General features: G+C 34.4%; 2 protein-coding genes across 10 annotated transcripts in view; one reads left to right on the top strand and one right to left on the bottom strand.

Annotated features, from left to right (window-relative positions):
• Nucleotides 1–5,027, top strand: part of LOC129537730 (CD302 antigen) — a 126,787-nt gene extending 121,760 nt beyond the window's left edge. For both annotated transcript variants that reach the window (XM_055397455.2, XM_088829637.1), the window contains 2 exons: nucleotides 1,081–1,107; nucleotides 2,309–5,027. In XM_055397455.2, the coding sequence (XP_055253430.2) occupies nucleotides 1,081–1,107; nucleotides 2,309–2,511 (230 nt within the window). In that variant the 3' untranslated portion in view covers nucleotides 2,512–5,027. The remainder of the gene's footprint in view (nucleotides 1–1,080; nucleotides 1,108–2,308) is intronic.
• A 206-nt stretch (nucleotides 5,028–5,233) lies between these two features.
• MARCHF7 (membrane associated ring-CH-type finger 7) overlaps nucleotides 5,234–25,786 on the bottom strand; it is a 50,265-nt gene continuing 29,712 nt past the window's right edge. For 2 of the 8 annotated variants that reach the window (XM_088829657.1, XM_088829664.1), the window contains exons 4-9: nucleotides 25,289–25,441; nucleotides 22,587–23,694; nucleotides 19,554–19,723; nucleotides 13,130–13,239; nucleotides 10,528–10,641; nucleotides 8,545–9,118 (exon numbers count right to left, since the gene is read on the bottom strand). In XM_088829657.1, the coding sequence (XP_088685783.1) occupies nucleotides 8,957–9,118; nucleotides 10,528–10,641; nucleotides 13,130–13,239; nucleotides 19,554–19,723; nucleotides 22,587–23,694; nucleotides 25,289–25,441 (1,817 nt within the window). In that variant the 3' untranslated portion in view covers nucleotides 8,545–8,956. The other 6 variants (XR_016035657.1, XR_008682091.2, XR_008682092.2 and 3 more) reach the window with 6 other exon arrangements.

Genomic DNA, 25,786 nt, shown 5'->3' with positions numbered 1-25,786 from the left:
CCAACCATCTCATCCTCTGTTGTCCCCTTCTCCTCCTGCCCTCAATCTTTCCCAGCATCAGGGTCTTTTCCAATGAGTCAGCTCTTCACATCAGGTGGCCAGAGTACTGGAGTTTCAGCTTCAACATCAGTCCTTCCAAATGAACACCCAGGACTGATCTCCTTTAGGATGGACTGGCTGGATCTCCTTGCAGTCCAAGGGACTCTCGAGTCTTCTCCAGCACCACAGTTCAAAAGCATCAATTCTTTGGTGCTCAGCTTTCTTTATAGTCCAACTCTCACATCCACATATGACCACTGGAAAACCATAGCCTTGACTAGATGGACCTTTGTTGACAAATTAATGTCTCTGCTTTTTAATATGCTGTCTAGGTTGGTCATCTCTTTCCTTCCAAGAAGTAAGCGTCTTTTAATTTCGTGGCTGCAATCACCATCTGCAGTGATTTTGGAGCCCCCCAAAATAAAGTCAGCCACAGTTTCCCATGAAGCGATGGGACCAGATGCCATGATCTTAGTTTTCTGAATGTTGAGCTTTAAGCCAACTTTTTCACTCTCCTCTTTCACTTTCATCAAGAGGCTCTTTAGTTCTTCACTTTCTGCCATAAGGGTGGTGTCATCTGCATATCTGAGGTTATTGTTATTTCTCCCGGCAATCTTGATTCCAGCTTGTGCTTCATCCAGCCCAGTGTTTCATTATATATAAGCCAAAGTTTTAAATAAACTATAACTTCAAAACATCATAAATAGTGAGAAAACCTGTATGAGGTAAGGTCACAGCTGTATTCTTTACTTTTATTATGTTTCCACACTTTCCAACCCAAGCCATCTTGTTTCCCTCACTTCATCACATTGTCTTTTTGTTTCCTTACTTTTTCCACTTTTTGAGCTAATGCATTTTTTAGTCCTCTACATTTTTTTTATTTTAAAAAACTAAGTTAAAAACAAATACAGACACATGACCAAACAATATAAAGAATATTAATGCTAAGCTAGTAACAGAAAGGTTTGTTTTACTTTGAGAGTATTTAAAAATCAATCTTAGAATAAGGCATGTTAATGATGATTTCCTTTTGTATTCCAGTCCCATATGAAAAGAAATATTTAACAGGTAAGTATGGTCTTTTGTTACATTTTCCCATATGTAAGAATACATTAAGATTCTAGCGTATTAAAGTACTGAATAGTATTAAAGACCTCTTTAAATATTAACTATATAACAATGTAAAGTAGAACTTTTATAAGAAGGTAGAAAGGTTTCTTAGCTTAATAATAAGACTTTTTAAATATATCTGCAAGTTATGTATGAATATTTTTTAAAATAACAAATAACATATCCTTATTGATACTCCCATTAAGTTATTGTATGATCCAGCAATCCATTTCTGGTTATGTCCCCAAAGGATGTGAAAGCAGGGACTTGAACATATATTTAAACAACCATGTTTATAGCAGCATTATTCTCAGTAGCCAGGAAGGTGGAACCAGATCAAATGTTCATCAACAGATTTGGGTAAGCAAAACATGGTATGGAATACTATTCAGCCTTAAAAAGGCAACTCTGCAACAGGCATGAACCTGGAGGACACTACGCTAAGTGAAATAAGGCCAGTCACAAAAGGACACTGTGTAACTCTAATTACATTAAATGCCCAGAGTAGTCAACTTCAGAGACAGAAGGTAGAATGGCACTGGCCAGGGGCTAGGGAGAGTGGGGAATGGGGAGTTAATGTTTAGGTTTGCAAGATGAAGTTCTGTGGATGTATGGTGGTGACATAGCACAACAATGTGAATGTACTTAATGCTACTGAGCTGTACACTTAAAAATGGTTAAGATGATAAATTTTGTTTTGCATATTTTACCACAATTTTTAAAAAGTAGTAACAGGAGTAGATGCTTTGAGGAATGGTAATTAAGGGTAATAGTAATAGGGAGTAGTAGTATGATATTTTCATTACATGCCTTGTAGAAATAAGAATTTTAAACTATGTATACATATATAGTTTGGAGAACATAAAAGGATATATGCAAACTGAAACACAGAGTGAAACTTAGTGTGGATAATTTCTATTTCAGAGTCTTAAAAGTAGAGTGGAGACCTGCAAAGTCTACTTCAAATTTTTAAGTATGCCAGTTATTCAAGCTAAGAAATATAAATATTGATAGTAATAAACATTGTTTTTCTAACCAATGTGACAAATTCTCAAAAACAGGTAAATATTTAAGTGATCAAACTATAGTTATGCTCCCCAGAAAGCAATACTAGCAACTTGTATATCCCGATTTCCCATATTTTGTCTTTCTTTTTCAGATAACCGCATTTTGGTATCAGCTTTGGTGATTGCTAGCACAGTAATTTTGACAGTTTTGGGAGCAGTTGTTTGGTTCTTGTACAAAAGAAGTTTGGATTCTGGTTTCACCACAGTTTTTTCATCTGCACACCAATCACCTTATAATGATGACTGTGTTTTAGTGGTTGCAGAGGAAAACGAATATGATATTCAATTTAACTAAGATTTTGGAAATGTCAGATTAACACATCAAATACCTTTCAGTAATTCCTCTGCAAGATTTCAATATAAAACCTGACAATGAAAATTAGTTTTTATGATATATTACCTTATTCCAGTAACATTCACTATTCTTATGTAATCACTGATCATGACGAAATTTATATTTAGGATCATTATAAAAACAAAAGGAGTAACAACTTTGGATATAATGTAACGGTTTTAACCCCCTCCCAAGTGCATCTTTCACTTGAATTAAGGAAAGCAAGTAAAAATAAAAATTCAGTCCACTTGTCTTACCTCCTCTATCTTCCTCCCACTGAGTTGAAAAAAAATTCTACTTACCACTAGTTTTAACAATCACCAGATCTTTAGCAATTTCTATTGTCTTGTTCCTTTACCAACAGGATATGGAGAATACACCTAACCTTAAAAGATTCTCATTTAGATATCACTTGGTTACTCTGATAATTCCTCTAATACATCTATCCTCCCTTTAGGATTTAAATGTATTAGATGCAGAAAATTTTACAGATTTTAACACCCCATATGCCATATAATTATATAATTTTAATAATTTTTAGAACACTGTTTTGGATCACAGCATTAACAGTATTTAGCACTGATCATAAATTGTCAGGATCTCAGTAAGATTTTGTGAAGCAAAAAAAATTACAGCCATATCATACCAGGAAGGTGTGGAGGAGGCTGACATATGGGTAATGTATAAAGCCCTTTAAGGATTTTTCTCCTGCTGTCATATCCTACCATATCTGTTCCTATCTCATGCTCCCCAAGCCTCAATGAAGTATTTCAATGACATGAAAACTGTGTAAGAATAACTACAGAGAAGAACTACATACTACTGTAGTGATGATGTTCAAGTTTTACATATATTGTACATTTTAAGACAGAATCATTTGGTGGTAAAAAATGAAAATGCAGTAAAGCTGAAGCAAGAATGAGTTCTTCAGCAACTTTTATAACTTAACATTATTAGAAAAGATAAGGTATGTACTTAACAAAATTGTATTTACTATATGAAGAAACTTGCAAGTGCAAGGAAAGTAAATCTCTCCCTAATGCATATCCCATCAGTCATTTTATGGGAATACTTTTCATAGGTAGAGACACTCTCTCAAACTTAACCAGTGACAACAAAGTCCTAGCTTGTGACACCTGTTTCCACTGGCCACCATGAAGCAGAATCATCCATCACAATTAATGGCAGTTTTTTTTTTTAACAAGATGTGAATAACTACAAAGTGATAATGTATGTGACTGTCATACTAAAGAACCGGTTTTATACTAGGTGTTACTACGCAATTATGTTTTGTAAGATTGAGATTTTGTGTTATTGACCGAGATGTCTATTTTATTAAGAGTATTAACAGGGCTATTAATCGTGAACATTAGACTGGAATTCCTTCCTGCTTTTCTAACTAAAATTCTACCAATCCTTTAAGAATTAAGACCAACTTTCTTTCTGTTCTTAAAACTTTCTATCACAAATATTTATAATATATATTTCAGTAGCCACCGGCCACACGTGGCAATTTAAAGTTCACTTCCTCAATTAACACTAGCCATATTTCAAATGCTCAGATCACTTGCAGTTAGTAGCTACCATATTTGGCAATATTTCCATTATGATAGAAAGTTTCACTGGAAAATGATGTTCCAGTCTCCCATTCCACTTCTACATAACTAATAATTTCTTTCAAAAACTTCTACCTAATGGCAGCTCTACCAAAATGGTTGTTCTACGTGACTTGATTTGTCATGTTTGATTTCAAACAAGTCCTTAAAAGGCCCTGGTAATGCAGTGCTAAATCTTAATTCTCTTTATATATTTAAACATCTGTAACAGGTCTTTGTGTCTATTCATTGTTCAACAGATAAACGGATAATTCAAGTCTGTATTTATTTTTAATATTAGTAATAACATAAGCATGCCTGTTTACACTCAGAATGTATAAACTCCTTTTCTTCAAACATCTTGAGTCTATCTAATAATGACAATGTAATTCTTAGCTTTGGTAACTGTTGTTACTATCATTTCTTTTAGTTACCATTTACTTTTAACATTTTATTAAAAATTTGTATTCTTAAATTCTTAGGAATTTGAATATTGTATGATCTCTATTTTGTTCAGAACCTAAAAAATGATAACCAATGAAAGATTTTTCTTATTTCCTCGAATTCACATTTACATTTTATTAGCTTATATAATACTGAAATACTAAGTAGTACTAATGAACTATAAGAATACTATAAAGCTCAAGTCACTGGGGTCGCAGAGTCGGACATGACTGAAGCGACTTAGCAGCAGCAGCAAGTCATTGTATATCTGTCATTTAGCAGTTAATTTAGCAAAACTATAAATAAACTGTATGCATACCAATGGAATGTATTCTACCATTTACTTAAAATTTTTAAATAAATTTTTTAGGTTAAGGAGACATTACATTTTCATACTGAATTCTATTAAAAGCATAAATGTTTTGAATTCAAAGCAAAGACCTGTAGTATAGATACTGATGCTTGTACCCTTAAATTTCGCATTATCTGCTTTAAGGAAGGCAATGCAAAGATAACAGGCAGAAGCTGAGCAAATGTTTAGAAACGGTTCTTTTCATATAAAATGGAATTTGAAACTAAGATTCTTGGCTATGACATCTGAAGGCTTCTTTGAGTACCAGTTTAAAAGGAAACATTTCAAACTATAAAGTAAGTCAGTATGCACTTTATTTCAAGCCAAAGTTTTACATTAAGACCAACAGTCTGACTGAAAGTGAGCAAACTGTTGATTCACATTTGGGAAATTACATAGTTTCTATTTAGATTCTGAAAAAGTAGTCTGACATAGACTTTACTTAACCTGAAACCACCTGAAGGCATTTTAAAGTGTATCCTAAGGGTGCTAATGAAGAAAATATACAGTGTTATGGATGTATACACAACTCAGGACCACAGTGTAAATCTAGCCATGGTGAATAGGTAATGTTCATCTCTTCTCTAAAGGTAGTGAAAAATATTAAGTCATCAAACAAAGGTTTAGAATTACCAAGGAACAGTTAAAAACAACCAGGATCCAAACAGGTTATTTATATCGTATAAGAAGTGACAACACTAAAAAACACAATGAAAACCAGTGTTTTAAACTCTGAATGTGGGCCTTAAAAGTATCTCATTAACTTGAGACTGCAATAATTTTTTAAACCAAACAGCATTTGGCTAGCAATTCTGATATAATTTAGAGCTGCAATATTCCTAAAAGGAATATCTACATACTACATACTATGGTCTATCAAATATAATCTGCATTTTCCAAATCAATACAAAAATTTATCCATCATTTGTACACTTTATTTTTATATATTTTTTTAGAAAATTAGATTTTACTGCTAAGTGAATTTAGAATTCAAATTAAATTTGGAAACCTAATATAATGCTCTTAACTTTCTCCTCATTTTTTTTTAAACACTGGAAGCAAATGATTAGGAAACTGAGACTGCAACTTAAGGCATTTTAAAAATGAAAATAATTAGGTGCCATCTGGCAATTTATTTTGAAAGCCTATTTTGTCCCACTTTAACCACTAACAAGAGACCAAAACAGCAACCTTTCTTCATAAATATAACTACAGTAATCAGAACACAAAAAAGGGTTGTCAACATTGCTTATTTAAAACAAGGGTAATACTTTCCCCACTCATTAAAAGAAAAATACTTTTAATTACCAGTTTATAAACATTAGATTCACTGGCCATGTTAAAGGTCCAGCAGAATTTTAATTCAGTAACACTTGAGAATGAACATATATATACATGCATAATGTGTATATATGAATATATATATTCATTCTATAAAGATAATATATTCAACAGACATTTCCCCACAAAATTAACTCATACTTAATTGCCAGTTTTAATAACACTTGTTCACAGATGATCCATTTGTCTTATATGAAGTTAGGCAATATCAAATGTTCTGTTATGGTCTCCATCTTCTTCAGAATCATCTTCTGAAGCTGTTGAAAGAAAACAGGATGATCAAGAATGATTTTAAGGGGGATGAGAATGGAAGTGTAAGTATGAAGCCAGAACAGCAAAGATTTATAAAACAAAAATCCCAATTTATTATATACTGTTTGGTCAAAATGATAAATTATGATGACTGCATTAGGGTAGTGCCTAGCCACAAGGCCCCCACCCCCACAACTTTTTGTTATGTTAGTTTTTATGAAAATGAAAATGTTTTAAAATGTGGTTCAAGAACATCTAAAAAGTTCCTGAGATCAGTTTGTGTCCATAACAGCTAATGATAAATACGCTAGACAAAGAGTAAACTTAAGGCAAGTGCTCTCACACACCTGAGGAGAATCTGGCTTATTACCGCTGCATGTTTGATGTATCCGATGAGAATGGAAAAAAAAAAATGTACATAGAAATAGAATAATAGGTTATGGGTGTTCTTGCAATTTACATCAGAGCTGTCTATACAATGCCAAGAAAAAGTTCTCTTTAGTCAAAAAAGCTTTATATAGATACAGCCGAAGTTAAAATAACTGGATAAAACCTTTTGTTGAGAGTATTTCTATGCCTCCATGTTGTCAAAGACTCATCACTCTTGCAACAGTTCTGACCTCAATTTATTTTAGAGTTTAATAGAAAACATTCTTGAATGTCTTAGGACATAGTAAGTGTAAGACTATATAAACTGCATGTGAAGGAAAATGGAAATTCACTAAACATCTAACCAGCATTTCCCCTATTATCAAGAGCAGAAAAGATAAATGTACACTCTTGTATTTAATACTGGACAATTTAAGAGCACCCAGCAAATGCAATCAACAAGAAAAAAATCATGTAACATGTACAGATGAAACTTAAGTCTCCATATAAAATACCTTGCAGAAATTTTAAATTCATTTTAAATAAATGATACCAAGCATATACTTAATTACGAGGAGTAGAATCCTACACTTAAGTTTTATATATGTCATGGAGAAATGTCAAACTAAAAAATAAAATAGTTTTTCAGAGAATTTCTGTTTTCTACTGGATTAACTCTACAGAAGAAAATTTAGTCAAAACTCTGGTATTTAGGAGTCAACTAGTAACACCCACATCTTTCACCCTGAGTTTGGAAATACATATTTCAATTTCATCTTTTCCCTCTCTTTCACATGCTTAAAAAACTAAATTCTAAATAAGAACATTAGTAAAAAAATAAACAGCAATCTGGGTAAATGTACACTGCAACAGATTACTCTCATCACATTTGACAAAATATATATTATAACTTACAAAAAAGAGAGAGATCTTTGTATTAGCCAACATGATGGACCTGAACTAAGAAGGTATGAAGGAAAAAAAGATTTACACTCAATGAAGTCCCACTTTATTATACCATTTTGATTCCTTTACATACCATTTCCACACATACTAACCAAAATTGTGAAACTGTATCACCTAACTGCAGCTCTAAATCCTTTAAAACTTAAAATTGTACAAACTCAATGACAAAAACCCATGCCTAAGAATATTCAAGGAATTAGAGGAGGATTAGGTCCTTCTGAAACCTTACTTCAAAGGATGCTAAATTGTCTCTAAAGGTAAAACATTACACAGACTACATATAATAGTCCAAGTATTTTAAAGGTGAGTATAGAAGATAATCAACTGGAGAAAACATATTTAAAACACTTCAAAGAGTGTACTGGAATCTGATCATGGGGAGAGCCAATTGCTTTGGGTAAAAAAGCACAATAGCTAAATAGGGTAATCTTGGATTCCCAAGAACTGTTCCAGAGCCACCAATATCTGTGCCCACCTGGTATGAAGCACCCTGGAGATTGTAGGACTTTGAGAAGAGGTTAAGCTGTGCAGATGCCTGTAAAGATTTGGGCATTAAGTGCCTTCACAAAGGAGCCCAGGCAGAAGTCCTAAAGCTGGAACGTGATCTTAAGAGATTGGAGCTGCTGGCGTAGCTGGCTGTCTATTAAAGGTCCATGAGGACCTGAACAAGGAGCAAAAAAAACAAAAAAACAAAAAAAACAAAAAACTGTGGCTTCTGTTAGGGACTCAGAATTAGGACTCTTTCACTCCTATTTTCCTGGAACTGTATATAAACCCAGGGAACACCTTTTATGATCTAACGAAGCTAAATAACAAAATTTCATACACAAAATAAAATATCTAGCCAATTAAGAAGTGTGTTTTGATTAGTAGTTAAACATGTCTTCTTAAAAAAGTGTTAACATTTGAAGTGTTAAAATTAGGTGATTAAATATGTATTTTTATTTTAAATAAAACCAAAATACTGATGGTTAAAATAATATCCTTCTATACATTAAAATTAACGCAATTTAAAAGATATTCTATAGACCTAATGTCAGTTACCCAACCCATCTTTCCAAAATCAATTATTCTGGTATTATTAAGCCTATAAATGAAGCTCTAATTTGGTAGAAAGAGTATATATAGTTGGGTTTTGCTCTATAGGTTTAATTTGCAAAAGTAAATTCAACAAGACTGGGGAGGGGAAATTCCACCTACTTTCGAGATCTTCCATATGTGCCTGAAGAGTTCTTGCAAGGTTAATAAACTAGAAACAATGCAGAAAGAAATACAGTAGTTTAAATGTAGCAAATGGATCTAGAGAGAATCAGTATAAGAGATTCATTTCTACTTAAAAATCAAGCAATTTTAAGCCTTTAAATAGGGGGGGTCTTTCATCCCCCACATCAAAAATTACAAGCTTTTAATGATATGACTTTTTAAAACGCCTTATGTATCATTATCAGTTATGTAGAAATCATGTATTAATCATATAGAAACTGGGAGCAGATAGCAATAACCTTATTCAATGCATACCATTGTGTTCTTGCATAAACATAACACTTCCACAAACTATGGAGAAAATTAATCCTTTGCAATTTGGAAACAAATGATTATTAGTGGTCAGTTTAAAATATAAATCAATTATTTTCCTGCCTAGAAATATGACATATGATTCTGTACTTTAAATGTATATACCTTTTACAAAGGCATGAATTCAACAGATATTAATTTACATGTTTCATTTATTCTGAAGAGACAAGTTGCCTTTTTAGAAATCAAGAGATCTTTGCTCAAATTCTGAAAGCTTTTGAGAATTCCTTCTCTTTTCTCTGAATGATAAAAATTAACAATTGGCTAGTAGAAATAATGTTTACATGATTACAAAAAAAGTTCTATCCATATACACTGAATTTGTTATTTGATAATTTTCAAAATATAACAGAAATGTTATACCTCACCATAAACTACTAAATTTTTATCACCAAAGAGAACATTTGTATAAAAAAACTGTTTGAAGGATATATTTATGGAAGATATTTCAAGAACCAGGTGTTCAGAAAGCTACTGTAATGACATGTAGACTCTAGTCCCTGCTACATAAAATGGCAAGGCAGTAGAGTATAAATTTCCATAATAGTACCATTTAATTAAAAATACCTAACAAACAACTTTCTTACATGTTAAACTAAGGCAATAGTGTACAGGGTAAACACCAAATAGTCTAAATTGTAAGTAGTTTGAAATACAGATGCTTAAAAACTACTAGAGTGGTAATCTTTCATAGGATAATAACGAATAAAATGAAGTTAGTTTCCCATACTGTTTCAGTTTTTGGAGTTCGGTATCAGGTTTCTAAGTTATAACACTAAGTCTTGTTTTTTAATTAAAATGAGCATTTTCCTTAGTACTTCCAAGTCCCTGTTTCTCACTGACATATATTCCAATTAACTTCAAGAGCTAGAAAATTACTTCTTTTTTAAAACAGCTTTATGAAAATATTATGCTCCTTGATAGAGACAGTAATTTCTATTAAAACTACAGTATCTTTAAGAAAGCTTTTAATATAGGAACTTCCCAAGGAAATAGTGTGTGAACATATAAAACAATCTGTCTTCCAATGCAAATAAGTGTTGCATCATATCCTCCCTTTCCCCCTGCTCCAAGGTTACTTACTCGGACACGTGTGCTTGGTTCATTCGTATTTCCCATCATATCAGAAAAGCTTTGTTCGCACAAGTGCAATAACACAACTAGGTAGAGACCAGAGCTGATAAACTCATACTCAGCCTTCAAGAGGGAAGCAAACGAGAAAAAGATACATGGAGAGTGAAAAATTAATAGACAAGAGACTGACATTCATACACTGATAAACCAGAGGAAATGTATTCATATCCAGTTCTTAGAGATAGAGCACCATCTATTAAATTAAGAAATACCCTCCACAATATCATAATTGTACTAATGCTGTCAGTGATACAAATAGGTGTATGAATATCCTCATTATTTAATTCACAGTCTTCTGTTATAAATTGACTTATATATAAAAGTGGGGCTTTTAACTCATTTGAGGGCAGAATGAATGATCTAGTTCTATAAAGCATCTAACAGATTTTATTAATACACCTGGCTATAAATGTTTACCTAAAAATTACTATCTCATGTATAGCTATGTATCAATATATGCAAATAAAACCTATTCAAATGGGTCAAACGCTTATTACATAATTAGGGTAACAGTAAATATAAAAATAAAGGTAACAGAGTAACTGTTCCTTGGATGATTCACATAGAAATTTTAGTGGGTAGAAACTGTCCTTTGGTTCAAAATTATTGTTCTGAAGCTATTAAAAATCTAAACTATCCTGTAATTTTTATAAACTATCTAAATTGTACTATTTTTGGTAATTAACTCATCTGAAGTTAAGGGCTATACATTCTTAGTTACCAACTTCAGCAATTACATGTTCTCATATTCCACAGAGGATTCAAAAAATTTGAAACTGATTTAAAAACTGTCTTTACATCATCACTTCTTACTTTTATTTTTTACTTAAAAGGAAATTTATGTCCAGATTTTTTTTTAATTTTAATATTTATCACCTTGAAAAAATGAAGCCACTGGATGAGGAAATACACTGTATTAAACTAGTTATTTAAAATGATACTTCTTAGGCCCCCAGAATCCAAGATTTACACAGAAGTTAAAAGTCAGGAAATTTAATACTGTCATTGTTTTGTACTCCACTTAACATTTTCTCACACTTATAAATTATTTAAGATTGTGGGCCGTTCAACTTGGAGAACCATGAAAACATTCCTGGTTGAAATGAAATGCCAAAGAACCACCTTTCAGAGACATGATGGAGCACCTAGAGAGGAAGGACAGCAGGAGAAAACCATCCTTTGAAACCTACTCTCATTCTGAGAAGATGTAAAAAAAAAATTATTTTCATCATTCTACCTTTACCTACTCTTTCCCCTGTTCTTGAAAATACCAATGCTCAGCTATCCAGAGAGATTCCTTGGCAATTTAAGACAACTGGCTCATTAAAGAATAAAATAACCTAGTATGAGTAGCATCTGTCCTACATCTGTTGCCCAGAGCGTCATTAATTGAGCGATTCTTAACCTGGATTCAAGTAATCCGCCTCAAAGGATCTGAAAATCCTTTAAATTTTAATATACAAATTTTGTGAATCAGTGTATTTTATTGAGTGTGGTCTTAATCAGATTTTTCAAAGGGTATTCATTATTCCTACATTTTAAAGGTAAAGGGTATCCATACAGGATTATGTTGCTTGATTCACTATGATTTTTATGTTTATGTGAAATTTACCTCAATCAAAAAAAGGGGGTGTCCATTACTCCTTTATTTAAAAAGTGTTTTTCAAGCATTTATGCATTCTCCCACCATCATATCTTTTTTTATAATGAATATGCTAAGCATACTTGGATAGTATGGCTCTTCAGTCAACCCTGTAATCTCCTTGAACATCTTTCTGCCCCCAGAATTTTCCTTTGGCGGGGCGGGGGGCGGAGGAGGAAATACTGAGCTCTTTGTTCTCCCTAAGCATATCAAAATTTTTTAAAAGTTTAAAGCTTCAAAAATTAAAAATTAGTGACCAAGTCAATTCTCAGGAGAATAGTTATCAATACACATAAAAAAAATCTGAGAAATGAGAATATATGAAAAACTTTTAAATAAGATCGGAGATTATTCATTATATAAATAGGCAAAAGAAGGAGGTTTATAAACAATGTGAACTTGGAATAAAAGATTTCATAAGATGAGGTATTCAGTATAAAGCTGCAGGTAGCAATAAGGAGAGTGGAGGGAACTAGGAGAGTAGAAGAACATGGGGGGCAGACAGGCGCATAAAAAAACTACTTCTAACATTAAAAAAAAGAAAGAGGATGTAGATCCAGGGCTAGGTGTTTCAATCACGTTCCAGGACTAAGGCATTCACAACTGAGACAGCTCTGGGGAAGTAAGATTAGCATGCCTATTTGGGGACCACTTTCCTAAGCCTTTATTTTCAGGTTTATTTAGGAACTATATAATACATTTTACCTTAATAATTTAAAACCTGTGACTTTTTTTGCCTTTCATTTTCAAAAGTTATAGGAAAGTAAAGAAAATTTATACTTAATGCAGTAAAAGAAAATTACGTTACTATTTTAATGTAGGTTTTCAGTTCATGATTTAATCTTTTCTTCAAGAGTTGTCCTTTAAGCACAGAATAGACACTTACCAAATTAGGCAAAATATACTAACTTGTTCATTTGCACGAGCTCTATGTAGTTCGTGAATATCAAAATCCTCCAGGTTAAGCTGCAACTTCTCTTTACAGAGTTCACAGGTGGTTACAGCCTCTAGTGAAGAACCTGGTAAAAAAAAGAAAATCACAAGTAAAGCTTAATTTTGCTATGCCTCCACAAAACATTTTTCCTATGGGTTTTAAGCTTAGAATATAGAAAACTCAAAGGAAGGAAGGGAGGAAAAAACAGCAGGGAGACTGTACTACTACCATAAACCTGTAACATCTCCTAAAATAGCAATTAGTAACACCTGATGTGCATGTCCTATTCTTGTGGTACCTAAGCCTCCACCTTGTGTTTATTTTCCCATCCCAGATACTCATATATTCTGATGTGGGATGCTGACAATGGAATATCATCTGTACTTCCTACTTCTTCTTTAAGTATTTTGATAAGATGCCATAAAGGTTGAATTCAGTTCAATCACTCAGTTGTGTCTGATTCTTTGTGATCCTATGGACTGCAGCATGCCAGGCTTCCTTGTCCATCACCAACTCCTGGAGCTTGCTCAAACTCATGTCCATTGAGTTGGTGATGCCACCCAACCATTTCATCCTCTGTCGTCCCCTTCTCTTCCTGCTCTCAATCTTTCCCAGCAGCAGGGTCTTTTTCAAGGAGTCAGTTCTTTGCATCAGGTGCCCGAAGTACTGGAATTTCAGCTTCAGTCCTTTCAATGAATATTCAGGACTGATTTCCTTTAGGATGAACTGGTTGGATCTCCTTGCAGTCCAAGGGACTCTCAAGAGTCTTCTCCAGCACCACAGTTCAAAAGCATCAATTTTTTGGCAATCAGCTTTCTTTATAGTCCACCTCTCACATCCATACATGACCACTGGAAAAACCACAGCTTTGACTAGATGGACCTTTGTTGGTAAAGTAATGTCTCTGCTTCTTAATATGCTGTCTAGGTTGGTTATTGCTTTTCTTCTAAGAAAATATAGTCTGTCCCTGTTTCCACTGTTTCCTCATCTATTTGCCATGAAGTGATGGGACCAGATGCCATAAAAACATGGTATCTAAAACAAGTTACACAGATCTAGGCCAGTATCTTTGATGTGATAACATATACTAAGATTGTCTGTGGTCTAAGAACTGTGTCTTCCCTATAATACAGAAGGCAAAGAAAGGGATCTACCCTTCTTCAGATAAAAACAGCTCCCTTGGCCATAAAACGAATGAAGTCCTGATACATGGTACAACTGCTAAGTATATACAACAGATAAGATACAAAAAGCCCCCAAATATTGTATGGTTTCATTTATATGAAATATGTAGAATAAGCAAATTCAGAGAAAAAGTAGTTCAGAATTTACCAGGGGCGTGGGAAGAGGGTGAGAAGGGTGTTAGTTCCTAATAGATATAGAATTTCTGTTTTGGATGACTTTAATTAAATACAATTCCTTCTGTCCTATATGCACTCAACATTTGGTTACTCCTAACCTTCTGGCTCCAAGTAAGTACCAGTCTTGTTTAACTAAATATACAGCCATTTTCCTCCTTGTGTTTATTTTTAGACAGGGCTTTAAAATGAAAAACTGTACTGAAAACTACAATAAATCACATGCACAACAAGGTAAAGATTTAGATTCAATTTAACATTTGTTGGGTGCTTGTTATGTGCCAAAAAAATATTAGAAGTTCTAGACATTAAGAAAGAAAGTAGTCACTCCTGTCTTGAAGAGCTCATAAACTCTTAGAATTAGTGTTATTTAATAATTCTTTAAATAATAAAAATTTAGCATAAAGTCTAAGACAACAGTAGTAGTAACTTACATGCATTTTCTAAAAACTGCTGAAAGGAAAATGAATGAGTGCTATTTTGAGGTAGTAACATGTCTATGTCATCTCAAGATGAGGTGGAGTGAAACTGCAAAAACATTTCTATTTATCAAGTATGTGAATAATATCGATTTGCTTTTTAGAAGTCAAGCACACTTGAAAGTGTTGAAATTAAAATGCATTCATAATATTTTCTTAATCTTTAAAAATATATTACTGAAATATACTACACTCACGATGGAGAATATAAAAAACGTGAAACTTCAGAAGGTTTTCTCTTATTAAGACATTTATTCTTTGAATCAGAAGCAGGAAAGGTATGATGATCATAAAATATGGACACTGGATGCAATTTAATAAAGGTCTTTCACATCTTAAGGCTTCATGTTTCTCTTCTATGGAATAAGTGACATAAAGAAGTTGTTCAAAAAGGCCATATGCAGCTTGGAGGAACCATTTATCCTTGCAAGCTTTAATCCAGGACCCCTCATTTAATCCAGGACACCCCTCAGGTGTCCTTCATATCCCACCTCATTCAGTAGGCCCTGCCGACATTTGCCTAAGCTTATATTAAACTTATTCATCTTTGAACATCCTCAGAGTTTTTAACAGTCTCTATATAGCAGCTGCTTAAATGTTTAAATGAATCTCTATCAGAATGAATCATCTACCAGACAAGGTCTTCATGTAAATATGAAAAAGCCTTGTGAAAACAGGAAGGTTCAGTTCTTGAGATCTTAACATTCATCGCCATGAATACTTATCATTAACTTTAAAACCTATTTAGTTACTTACTGTCAGCCCAATCCTGTGACAAACTTCATAAACATCATCTCATTTGATCTTAACAACAAACTATTCCTCAATTTGACTTTTGATGGAACTGAGGCCCAGCCCCAGACCTACTTAACATTCAAGACTGTTTAGAAATTGGATTTAAGGAATCTCTGTTTTTTAAAACATAGATGGGTAATTCTGATCAGCAACCAGAATTGAGACCCAAAGTTAAGACTTACTCAAAATCCTATAGTTAAGTTGGGGAGTCATTATTCCAAACTAAAGCATGTCTAACTCTCAAAAGTCAATGTTCTTATATAATATATTGTATTATCTGTTTTCCTACCTATACAATACTAACAATCCAATTGCAAATATAATAGAAGGTGAGTCAAGGTGTTTTTCATTCTGGTAATAGCTAACATTTCTGGGTCCTTGCTAAGTGTCAAGAACCATGCTGAGCATTCATTTAAACTTATAACACCCAGGGCAGTGCCTAATAAAGCCCACAGGGCTTTCATAACACCACACAGTCAAAAAGAGACTGCTACAGGTAAGACTGGCTCATCCCACAGGTTTGGGATCAGATTAGTTTAGAAAAAAAGATAACCCCCTACCCCAATGAGGCCTTTGCTATATTGCTGCAGGAAGAAAAGTTTTCCACTAGACTCACCATCTCCAGTTTGAACACGTTTATCAAATTCCAACAGATCATTAACACTGAAATTAATACCATCATACTTCACAACCTATTCGCCTGTCACCCAACTATCATCATCAGACCATCATTGCCACGCAAGTATGTCCATTTATTACTATGATCTAATTTCCCACCCTACTATTCATATTTCACTAGGTCCTCCTGGTACTCATCGCTAAACACAGGTAAATTCTTCTCAACCAATTTCCTTCATGAATCACCTGTTCAACTTCAAGACTGAACCACAGGGCCTCACAGACTGATAAAATATTCTTCTGCAATCATTTCCTCCCAACAATCATTTGCACCTCAGGACTAAGAAATAGGGATAGATGTCCCCGATACCTATTGTTGTTTTGAAACTCAAAATTCCTCCTCATTCATTAATGACTTTAGCACCTATCTTTTTTACACAACTTATTTCTTGGTTATTTCCACATCTACAAAGACCACAATTGATTCTGACTTCCTCAACATCCTTGCTTCCAATATTACCCGTCCCCACCTCAGCCACCCACTTTACGGTCATTAACCTTGACTGTGTCATTGTGCTTTACAGCACTACTCCTAAAATCTGTATGTTAATCATCTCTTCTGTATACCTACAATTTTTCACTATTCTAGCTCACCTACTCTGGCAATTATCTTCAATGTCAATGAGATTCAAAAGACACAGATCCGACTTCTCACTATCTACTTCCTAATGTCCTTACTCCCTCTTTTTTGTCTAATTTCTAGACTCACTACAACCACATCCAACTTTAAGTCCCTTCATCATTTTTTGCCTGGCAAAGGTCTCAACCCCACTGAACTCAAATCCTTGTCTGTATCCAAGCATCTGAAAATTGCTTCTTAAAAATATACATGTATCCCAATTGCACTTTTAAATCATATTCACGGCCACAGACTTTTATGGACACTAGTTCTATCGGAAAACCCTGAAAGCATTTTAGAATGTTCTTTTCCTCACACACGAATATTTCTTAACCCATCCCCTCCATCAGCTAAAGACCCTTATTAAGAAAATAGAGGCAATTATACAGGAATTTAAGCACCTTCTCACCAAAGCAACACACTTTGGTTAGAAATAATCCATATCTACATTAGTAAGTACCCTTTTCCTATTAAAAACTACCTATTCAACCTGTACTCTGGATCCCATCTTCCCCTTCTCTTTACATAACTTTTTCTCTTCATAGTATCTCTTCTTAAAATAAAAACATGTCCTCAAATTTTCTACCTTGAAAACTAAAAACAAAAACATGTACCATGACCAGATGGTAGAAAACTCTCCAATTTCTACCCTATATCTCCAATTATCTTGACAGTAAAGTTTATTGTAAGAGGGTGTCTGTCTATGTTGCTATTTCCTTAGTCTTAGCCCAACTGAGTAATACAGTGACACCTCACCTCATTCACTTTGCTCAGCAATGAAGTCACCAAGAACATCCATGCTGCCAAATTCCAGCTGTCATTTCTTTGTTCTTATCTTTCTGTTCTGACTTCTGTGTGGTACCTGACAGGGTCGATCACATCCTCTTAGAACACGTTCTTCTTTTGGCTTGCACAACACTACATTTTCTCAGTTTTCTTCGTACCAGACTGAGGCTGCTCCTCAAATCTTCTCTGTTCCCACTAAATGTGTGGGTGCTTCAGAGCTGTTTTGGGTTCATTTTTTTTGATATCTGCCCTTACGCTAGTGACATTTAATCTCAAAACTTAAAATATTATTTATGTGCTCATGATTCCCAAAACTGCAATTTTTAGCACTGAAACCCCTGAAACATCATGCTTGTCTTGCTAACTGCCCAGCTGACATTTCCATACCATTATCTAATAAACACTTCATATACAATTATTTCCAAAACAGAACTCTTGGTTTCCTTTCCCAAATTTACACTTTCTCAGTCTTATTTTAGTAAATGGTCCCACCATTTACTCAGTAGATCAAGGCAAAAACAGTTACTTCTCTAATTGTTCTTTCTTCACTCCACCACATCCAATCCATTTGCAAGTCCCATAATCTACTTCAAAACATACTGGAATCATCGATTTCAACTACCACCATCACCACCTCTAATACAATAGATTCCTAGTTGGTCACAATAGCTCCCTGCTTCTACTCTTGTCCCAATAAAATCCACTCTTCACAGAGCAGCCAAAACAGAAATAAGATCATTTCACTTCCCTGACCTTCAGTGGCTTCGTATAACACTTAGAAAAATCTAAGCTTCTGACATTAGCTTTCAAAGTCCTAAATAAGCAAGCCTTTCCTCATCTCTCGTATCTCAAACTTATCCCTCCCGCCCTTTCCCACAAGTTACAGCCACACTGGGCCTTCGTTCACTTCCTCAAACACACCTAAGTCATTCCCACCTTAAAGGCTCTGTGCTAGTTGTCCCACTCTTGAAATGCTCTTCCTCTCATTCTAGAATAGCTAGCTCCTCTTCAAGTTTAAAATGCCCTCATCTCAACAAGACTGGAGAAGGAAATGGCAACCCACTTCAGTGTTCTTGCCTGGAGAATCCCAGGGACGGGGGAACCTGGTGGGCTGCCGTCTATGGGGTCGCACAGAGTCGGACACGACTGAAGTGACTTAGCAGCAGCAGCAGCATCTCAACAAGGCATTCCTTTAACACATAATACCACCACCATGGGAGAAAGTCGCCTTGTCTGACCTGTTCTCTATATCCCCTATGTAGAACGATGCCTGGCTCCATAACAGCACTTAATAAACAATGACTCCCAATAGTAATCCTGCTGCTGCATAGTAACACGAGAGAAAATAAATCTTTCTTAAGGACACATAGTTGCTAAATAGTAACAGTATTTCTTTGATTCAAAAGCATCTTACATGACATAAGGGTCACCAGCAATAACAAATCACAGTTGAACTATACACATATGTAAGTAAATAGATTATTCAGTAAATGAAATATAACACTACAATACATTAAATTTATGAAGCAAAACTAATGCTCTTTAATGCTTTTGCTTCAAAAAATGATTGACACTTTTGATAAGAATATAAATTTGAATAAATTATAATCAGAATTGTTAACTAAAATGCATGCATTTCTTAGAAAAACTGTGAAAACAAAATACACAAACGGGTAAATCTTACCAGAGTTAATTTTGGCCTGTAACCATTTCTTCATACACTCTTGGTGGACATACTGTAAACTTCCTGTGCACTTGCATGGCTCTATCAGCAAGTTAGAGGATGATGCAGCTGCCATCTGACAAATTCTACATAAATCACCTTCTTCTTCTTCAGAGTCCTCTAAAAGGAGGCTGGAAAAGAAGGTATATTTCCTAAACAGCGCTATCAAAACTCATCCTGGTTGGTCATCTCTAGTCATACATAATCCCAAAATATATCATGGTCTCTCTGGGTAGAAAAAAGGCAAACAATAATAAATAGCAACTATCAAGAAAAATACTTTCAACAAGAGTAAAAAACGTAATATTTTAAAAGTAAATCAAATAGGCTACCCTATTACTTATCTTCAAACAATTTTAAGTAATTCTGTCCTTGGTAACACAGCTTAAGTCCAACAGCTTTCATAATTTATAAGTTTCGCTAAGATTTTAATTTCTGCAATATCACAGACTACTTCAATTCCAGGAGTATAAAGATAATGTACATATATACCCATTACTTTTGTCCCCTCAAAACTTTTAAGACAACTTTGATGAATTAAACATTGACGTGTGACTTTTCAATTTACATATGAGTACTCTGGCCTAGAAAATCCCATGGATGGAGGAGCCTGGTAGGCTGCAGTCCATGGGATCGCTATGAGTCGGACACGACTGAGCGACTTCACTTTTCATTTTCACACACTGGAGAAGGAAATGGCAACCCACTCCAGTGTTCTTGCCTGGAGAATCCCAGGGACGGGGGAGCCTGGTAGGCTGCTGTCTATGGGGTCACACAGAGTCGGACACGACTGAAGTGACTTAGCAGCATCAAAGCAGCAGAACCACGTTATGTTTAAAATGATAAACTTTTGTATTAAAAATAAAATCATAACAATAGATTTTTAAATTCCTCATTTTCCCTACCCCTGGTAATGTTAGTAAATCATTCTCATTTCTTTAAGGTTAGGATTTTAAAGTTTGGAGCAGTTCCCATTAACCCATATCCTCAATTTCACAGGCCACCATGTACTGCTTATTTAAATGCAGAAATGATCACTATAGAACAAGTAATTTTTTTAGTTAAAATCTCTCACCTTAGTCCACTGCTGACACAAAAAAGGTACTCAATAAATTGATGATACAGAATACTAAACTTTAACTGAAACACAACCTGGATTACATGGGTTCCAAATGAGTTCAGCAAAAGATTTGTGGAAAGAGAAACAGATGTACTTTGAGGCTTAACCAGAGATATAACCTCAAGTATTAATCTTTGTTTTTTCTAAACAGTTATTATTTATTTATCTTTGGCTGAGACTTTGCTGCTGCATGGGCTTTTCTCTAGTTGCCGTGAGTGGGAGCTACTCTAGCTGTGGTGTGCAAACTTCTCATTGAGGGGGCTTCTCTTGCTGCAGAGCACAGGGTCTGGGCGTGCAGGCTCCAGTAGTTGCAGCTTCTGGGCTCTAGAACACAGGTTCAGTAGTTGTGGCGCATGGGCTTAGTGGCTCTGTGGCATGTGGGATTTTCTTGGACCAGGGATCCAGTCTACTGCACTGGTAGGAGACTCTTTACCACTGAGCTACCAGGGAAGCCCCCAGAACATTAATCTTTATGTTTTACCTTTAGATGTGACTTTCTTTGGCTCAGAGTTTTTACTTTGGGATAGTCCATTTTTTTTTACACTTTTATTCATTTAATTGTAAAGTATCTTATAATCCTTATAAATGAAAAACATAGTAAAGGAACACGCACATATAAACTGCATGTCAAAATACCCCAACAAATGTGCTTTTGAGCTAGCTAACCAGACAGGGCAGTGCTGGCTTAATTGGTTACTCTTTGGAAATCAGTAAACTAATGCTTTGCCTACTTACACTACTGCACTCAAATTAATCTCACTTTGAGCACCAGAAATACAGTAATTACTTACTATATTACTCAGTAGACAGTTCGCAAATAGAGGCTGCTCCTATAACATTAAACCTAACACTACCACAGCAGAGTAAACTCTACGAAAGGAGAAAAAGCAAATTTTAAAGAAATTGTTACGTGGTACAATTTGTTTTTTGTAAGGAAAAGTGGAAACATATTAGTCTATGTTCACTATCTTAGAAAGCATATGAAGCTCCCTTTACTACTCAGAGTAAGATTTGAATTATTTCTTGTTAAAACCCAAAAAAACCTAAAGTGATAGTAACAACTATGCTCCCAACAATTTCATTGCTGGGGCCTTTATGAACAAGAAAAAACAAAACCCCAAAACACCAATGACCTTAGCATTACGTAAGTCTTCTTCTTACAAGTATATTTTATGTGCACTATCCTATCCCATTACAACATAAAAGTAATTTTAATAGATGGAAAAACTAAGCAACAATATTAACATGACAAAATAATTAAGTTGGACTGAAAATCTGATTTTTCATCTTTCCCCAGATTTTTAAGGAATTTAAACTCTACAAAAGATTTCATATGAATAAAAGATTCTAAGTCCTGAATTTAAACTGACATTTCTGTCAAACAGTCACAGTAATTCAGCATACATTTAGATTTTAAAAACAAAATTAAAATATCTGTGATTTTACCTCATCCCCAAAAAGATTTGAAATCAGAAATATAAATAAATGGTAAATAAATGATCTTATTAAATCGTGAAATATTGTCGTGATACACATGACCACTTGGGCCAACTTACCAATTCCATGTAGTGCTAGCGTACCAAGAAAAAAGGGTACGAGATTAAGGCTTTTTGTCTCCATATGTAACTGTGTCCAAAGCTGGTTAAAAACAACCTTTAGATTATTCTCGAAGCAATCTACACCCCTAATACCTACCTCTAGTATTAATTCTCATCCATTTTACCTCTAAGCAAGATACTAACATCTTACTGGATGTAAATTTTAAAGGAAGAAAATTTCAGACACCACTCTTATGAGAAACCATTTTAGAAACAATCAGTTCTTTTTCTAATCTGTTCCTGTTTTACAGGCTTAAGACATGTTTTCAAACTTACCTCTCTTTTATTTTCTGTAGTCTTTCCGGGTCTCTTGAAGGTACATTTTTAGTTTTATCATTTTTTCCATCAGATGAACTCCACCCTGAAGGAATAATATCTACAGTGATCATAACATTGTCAGTCAAATTATTCCCAAGTGCTGGGGGCACAGCAAATCGGAATAAGGAACCAGGAAGGATCCCTGTTATTCCTGTACTTCGTCCACTACGAGCTGAATCTGATGGGGAGTCCCCTATACCAACACTGCTTGGTGTTGCAGATGCTTGTGGTCTGTTGGCACTAGCCCCAAGGGGATCACTCTGTGCTTCAAGGTGAACCACTTCATTTGATTCTCTTCTAAAAAAATGATGAGATCTAGATGGTAAATCGGAGGTAGATATCCTTGAAGATTCATCTCGTCCCTCTCGCCTCCTTCTAGAGAACAAAGGTGTGCATCTATTTCTAAGTGAGGAAGATAACCATGGTCCTGTATTTCTACCTTCAGATTCTTGGTTAAAATTTTGGGAATCTGGCTCAGAGTTATGATTTTGGCTAAGAGATGACAAACCCCACCTTCGCCGAAGAAATCGGAATCCCTGAGAAGCTTCGGATGCCCTATTATCAGGAATATCAGAGGCTGATGCTGCATTACCACGAGACTGAGAACCTGTCAAGACTCTTGGAGAAACATAAGAATTTTCAGAACTCAATGACCTTGTATTCAAGGAATCTTGATTAGACCTTCGTGAAAAAAAAGTAGATGACATACTAGAAGCTATACGTGACAGCAATCTCCTTGTTGTGCGTCTACCTTCGTTGTCAGAAGATTCTTGAAATGATCTGTGAGATGAGTTAATCCTATCTGAACTGCCTATAGTCGAGGTTTCACCTCTATTTGAAGTATAAGAAAATCCAGGTTCCGTACTGCTTTGGGGAGAGTCTAATTCTCTTGGAGAAAAATTTGATCTTAAAGAATTTCTACCAGAATCCCTAGAACATGGTATGGTTTGATGTTCAGAAGGCATTTGGTGGTTAGTAGACGATGTACTCAATTGTAAAGTGCTCAGTGAGTTCTCTTTTGGTCTTGCTCCTTGTGAATATGAAGAAGGAACTCTGTCTTGAACATCTATTTTTTAAAAAAGGAAAAGGTAACCAATTACACGAATTATCTGTGCATTATTAAATTTAAGTCTATTAACCACTAATTAATGCAAAAATTAACCACTAGATTCAAACTGAACACTGGCATATTATAACTACACCACCTAAATACTATTACAGAAAAAAATTAACATATTTAACTATCTGTCTACACTTTTGGTAAAATCCAGTGCTGTTGAATAAAGTCGTCATTACAAATTTTTAAAAACACAAATGCATTATAGCTTTGTAAGAGGCAAACATCAATTTACCAACATGGATGAAGGTATAACAGTTGAATTTATTGATCAAAAATTGATATGGGAGAAGAATACCTAACATCTAAATGGATAAGGAATTTTAAATGGGTCAAAAACTCAATGTAAATGACTCATAACAAGTAAAAGCAAAATTCTCTTAGATGGTGTTTTGGAAATTTTTCTTACTCTACCATAAGTACAAAGTTATTTCATGTAAATATTATCATTCTTGTAATTTTATGGTAAACCAGGCTAACCGTTCAAACTTTCTCCAACCTTTAGCCTCTTCTTTCAAGTTAACAACAGGGATTCTAATCCCTGATTACTCATCAACCATAACTATGTTTAAAAAAAATATATACTGGCTGGGAACTCTGAGTCAGAACAGAGCTCTGGCATCTGCAATTTTTACAGTACATTGCCGATGATTCTAACCTTCAAGTGGAATGAGAAATATCACAGCATTCCTTTATAAAAAATATTCATCCATATATCTAGTTTAAGAACTAGATTGTTACTGTGCTAACACATGGTACCTCATGGAAGAAATCAACTGTTAGGGACGAATTTATCCCATACACTTACACTCCCCAAACCTAGAAGCTATTGACACTGTTTACTAAACCTCCTCCATCCAAAGTCAAGCAAATGAAAATATGCTTTCATTTGTCTTAAATAAAGCAACAAATTGCCCTAGTAAGATCATTAACAAATCTAGTTAAACTTTCCAATAGAAATGCATATTCCTCTTTGTGACTGTCAACTTCAGCTAGTATCTTTTATTTTCAGTTATGTACTATTACTGTTTTATTTTTATAATTGCATTAATTTTTTTAGGTGGTTTCACTTCATAATGGATAACTCATTGGACTTTTTTTTTTTTTTAATTTAGGCTTACACACACTGACAGAAACATTGTGTGGGTTTTTATTTCAACTAAATGAAAACAAAAACAAATTCATGCTAAACCAAAGGAATTCTAAATTATGTCTTAAAATGATTTCATGTTTTACTTAATTCATAAGGCAAATTATATTGCAGCATATAAGAATTATCAAGTATATACAAAACATATACCCTCTGAAAAGTGGAAAAATTATAAGCAAACAGAATTTGGATATTTGTGTCTAAATATTTTAAATTGGTTACAATTTTTACAGCAAAACAACAAAGTCCTAGAATATATATCAAGCTATCCTATACTCTAAATCTTCACAGATTTTATTTCATTTATTACTCTGTACTGTGATTTTAGTGATACAAAGAAAAAAATGTAACATTATTAGATAAATTATGCATAACAGTAGAGCTTATACATACATGATGAAGTTGTGAAATCACCACTTCGGTGACTATAATCTGCAAGATTACTAATGGAGGAATCTGTTCTCCTTTCTCTCATCAAGTCAGTTCCAAATGATCCAAGTACCACTGACGAAGATCTGGGAACTTGACTATGCCTCCAAGTAGAATCTTAAAATAATTGAATAAGTTTTAATTCAGAGAAAGCTTTCAAGGTTTCTGATGACAACAAATCTTCAATACTACACAGAGATAATTATGGTTTATTGATGGTGCTAGTGGTAAAGAAACGCAGGAGACTTAAGAGACAAGGGTTCGATCCCTGGGTCAGGAAGATGCCTGGAGGAGGGCATGGCAACCCACTCCAGCATTCTTGCCTAGAGAATCCCATGGACAGAGGAGGCTGGCAGGGTACAGTACATGGGGCTGCAAAGAGTCGGACACAACTGAGGTGACCAGGCATTCCTATGCATGCACGCATAGGAATCCAGTTATATAGTTACAATGAAAATAAAA

This window comes from Moschus berezovskii, chromosome 2 (genome assembly GCF_049115385.1).
Source record: "Moschus berezovskii isolate FMDL1 chromosome 2, NW_MosBer_1.0, whole genome shotgun sequence".
NCBI lineage: Eukaryota > Metazoa > Chordata > Mammalia > Artiodactyla > Moschidae > Moschus > Moschus berezovskii.
The sequence above is the reverse complement of the archived record's forward strand: the minus strand, read 5'-3'. Positions and strand labels throughout refer to the sequence as shown.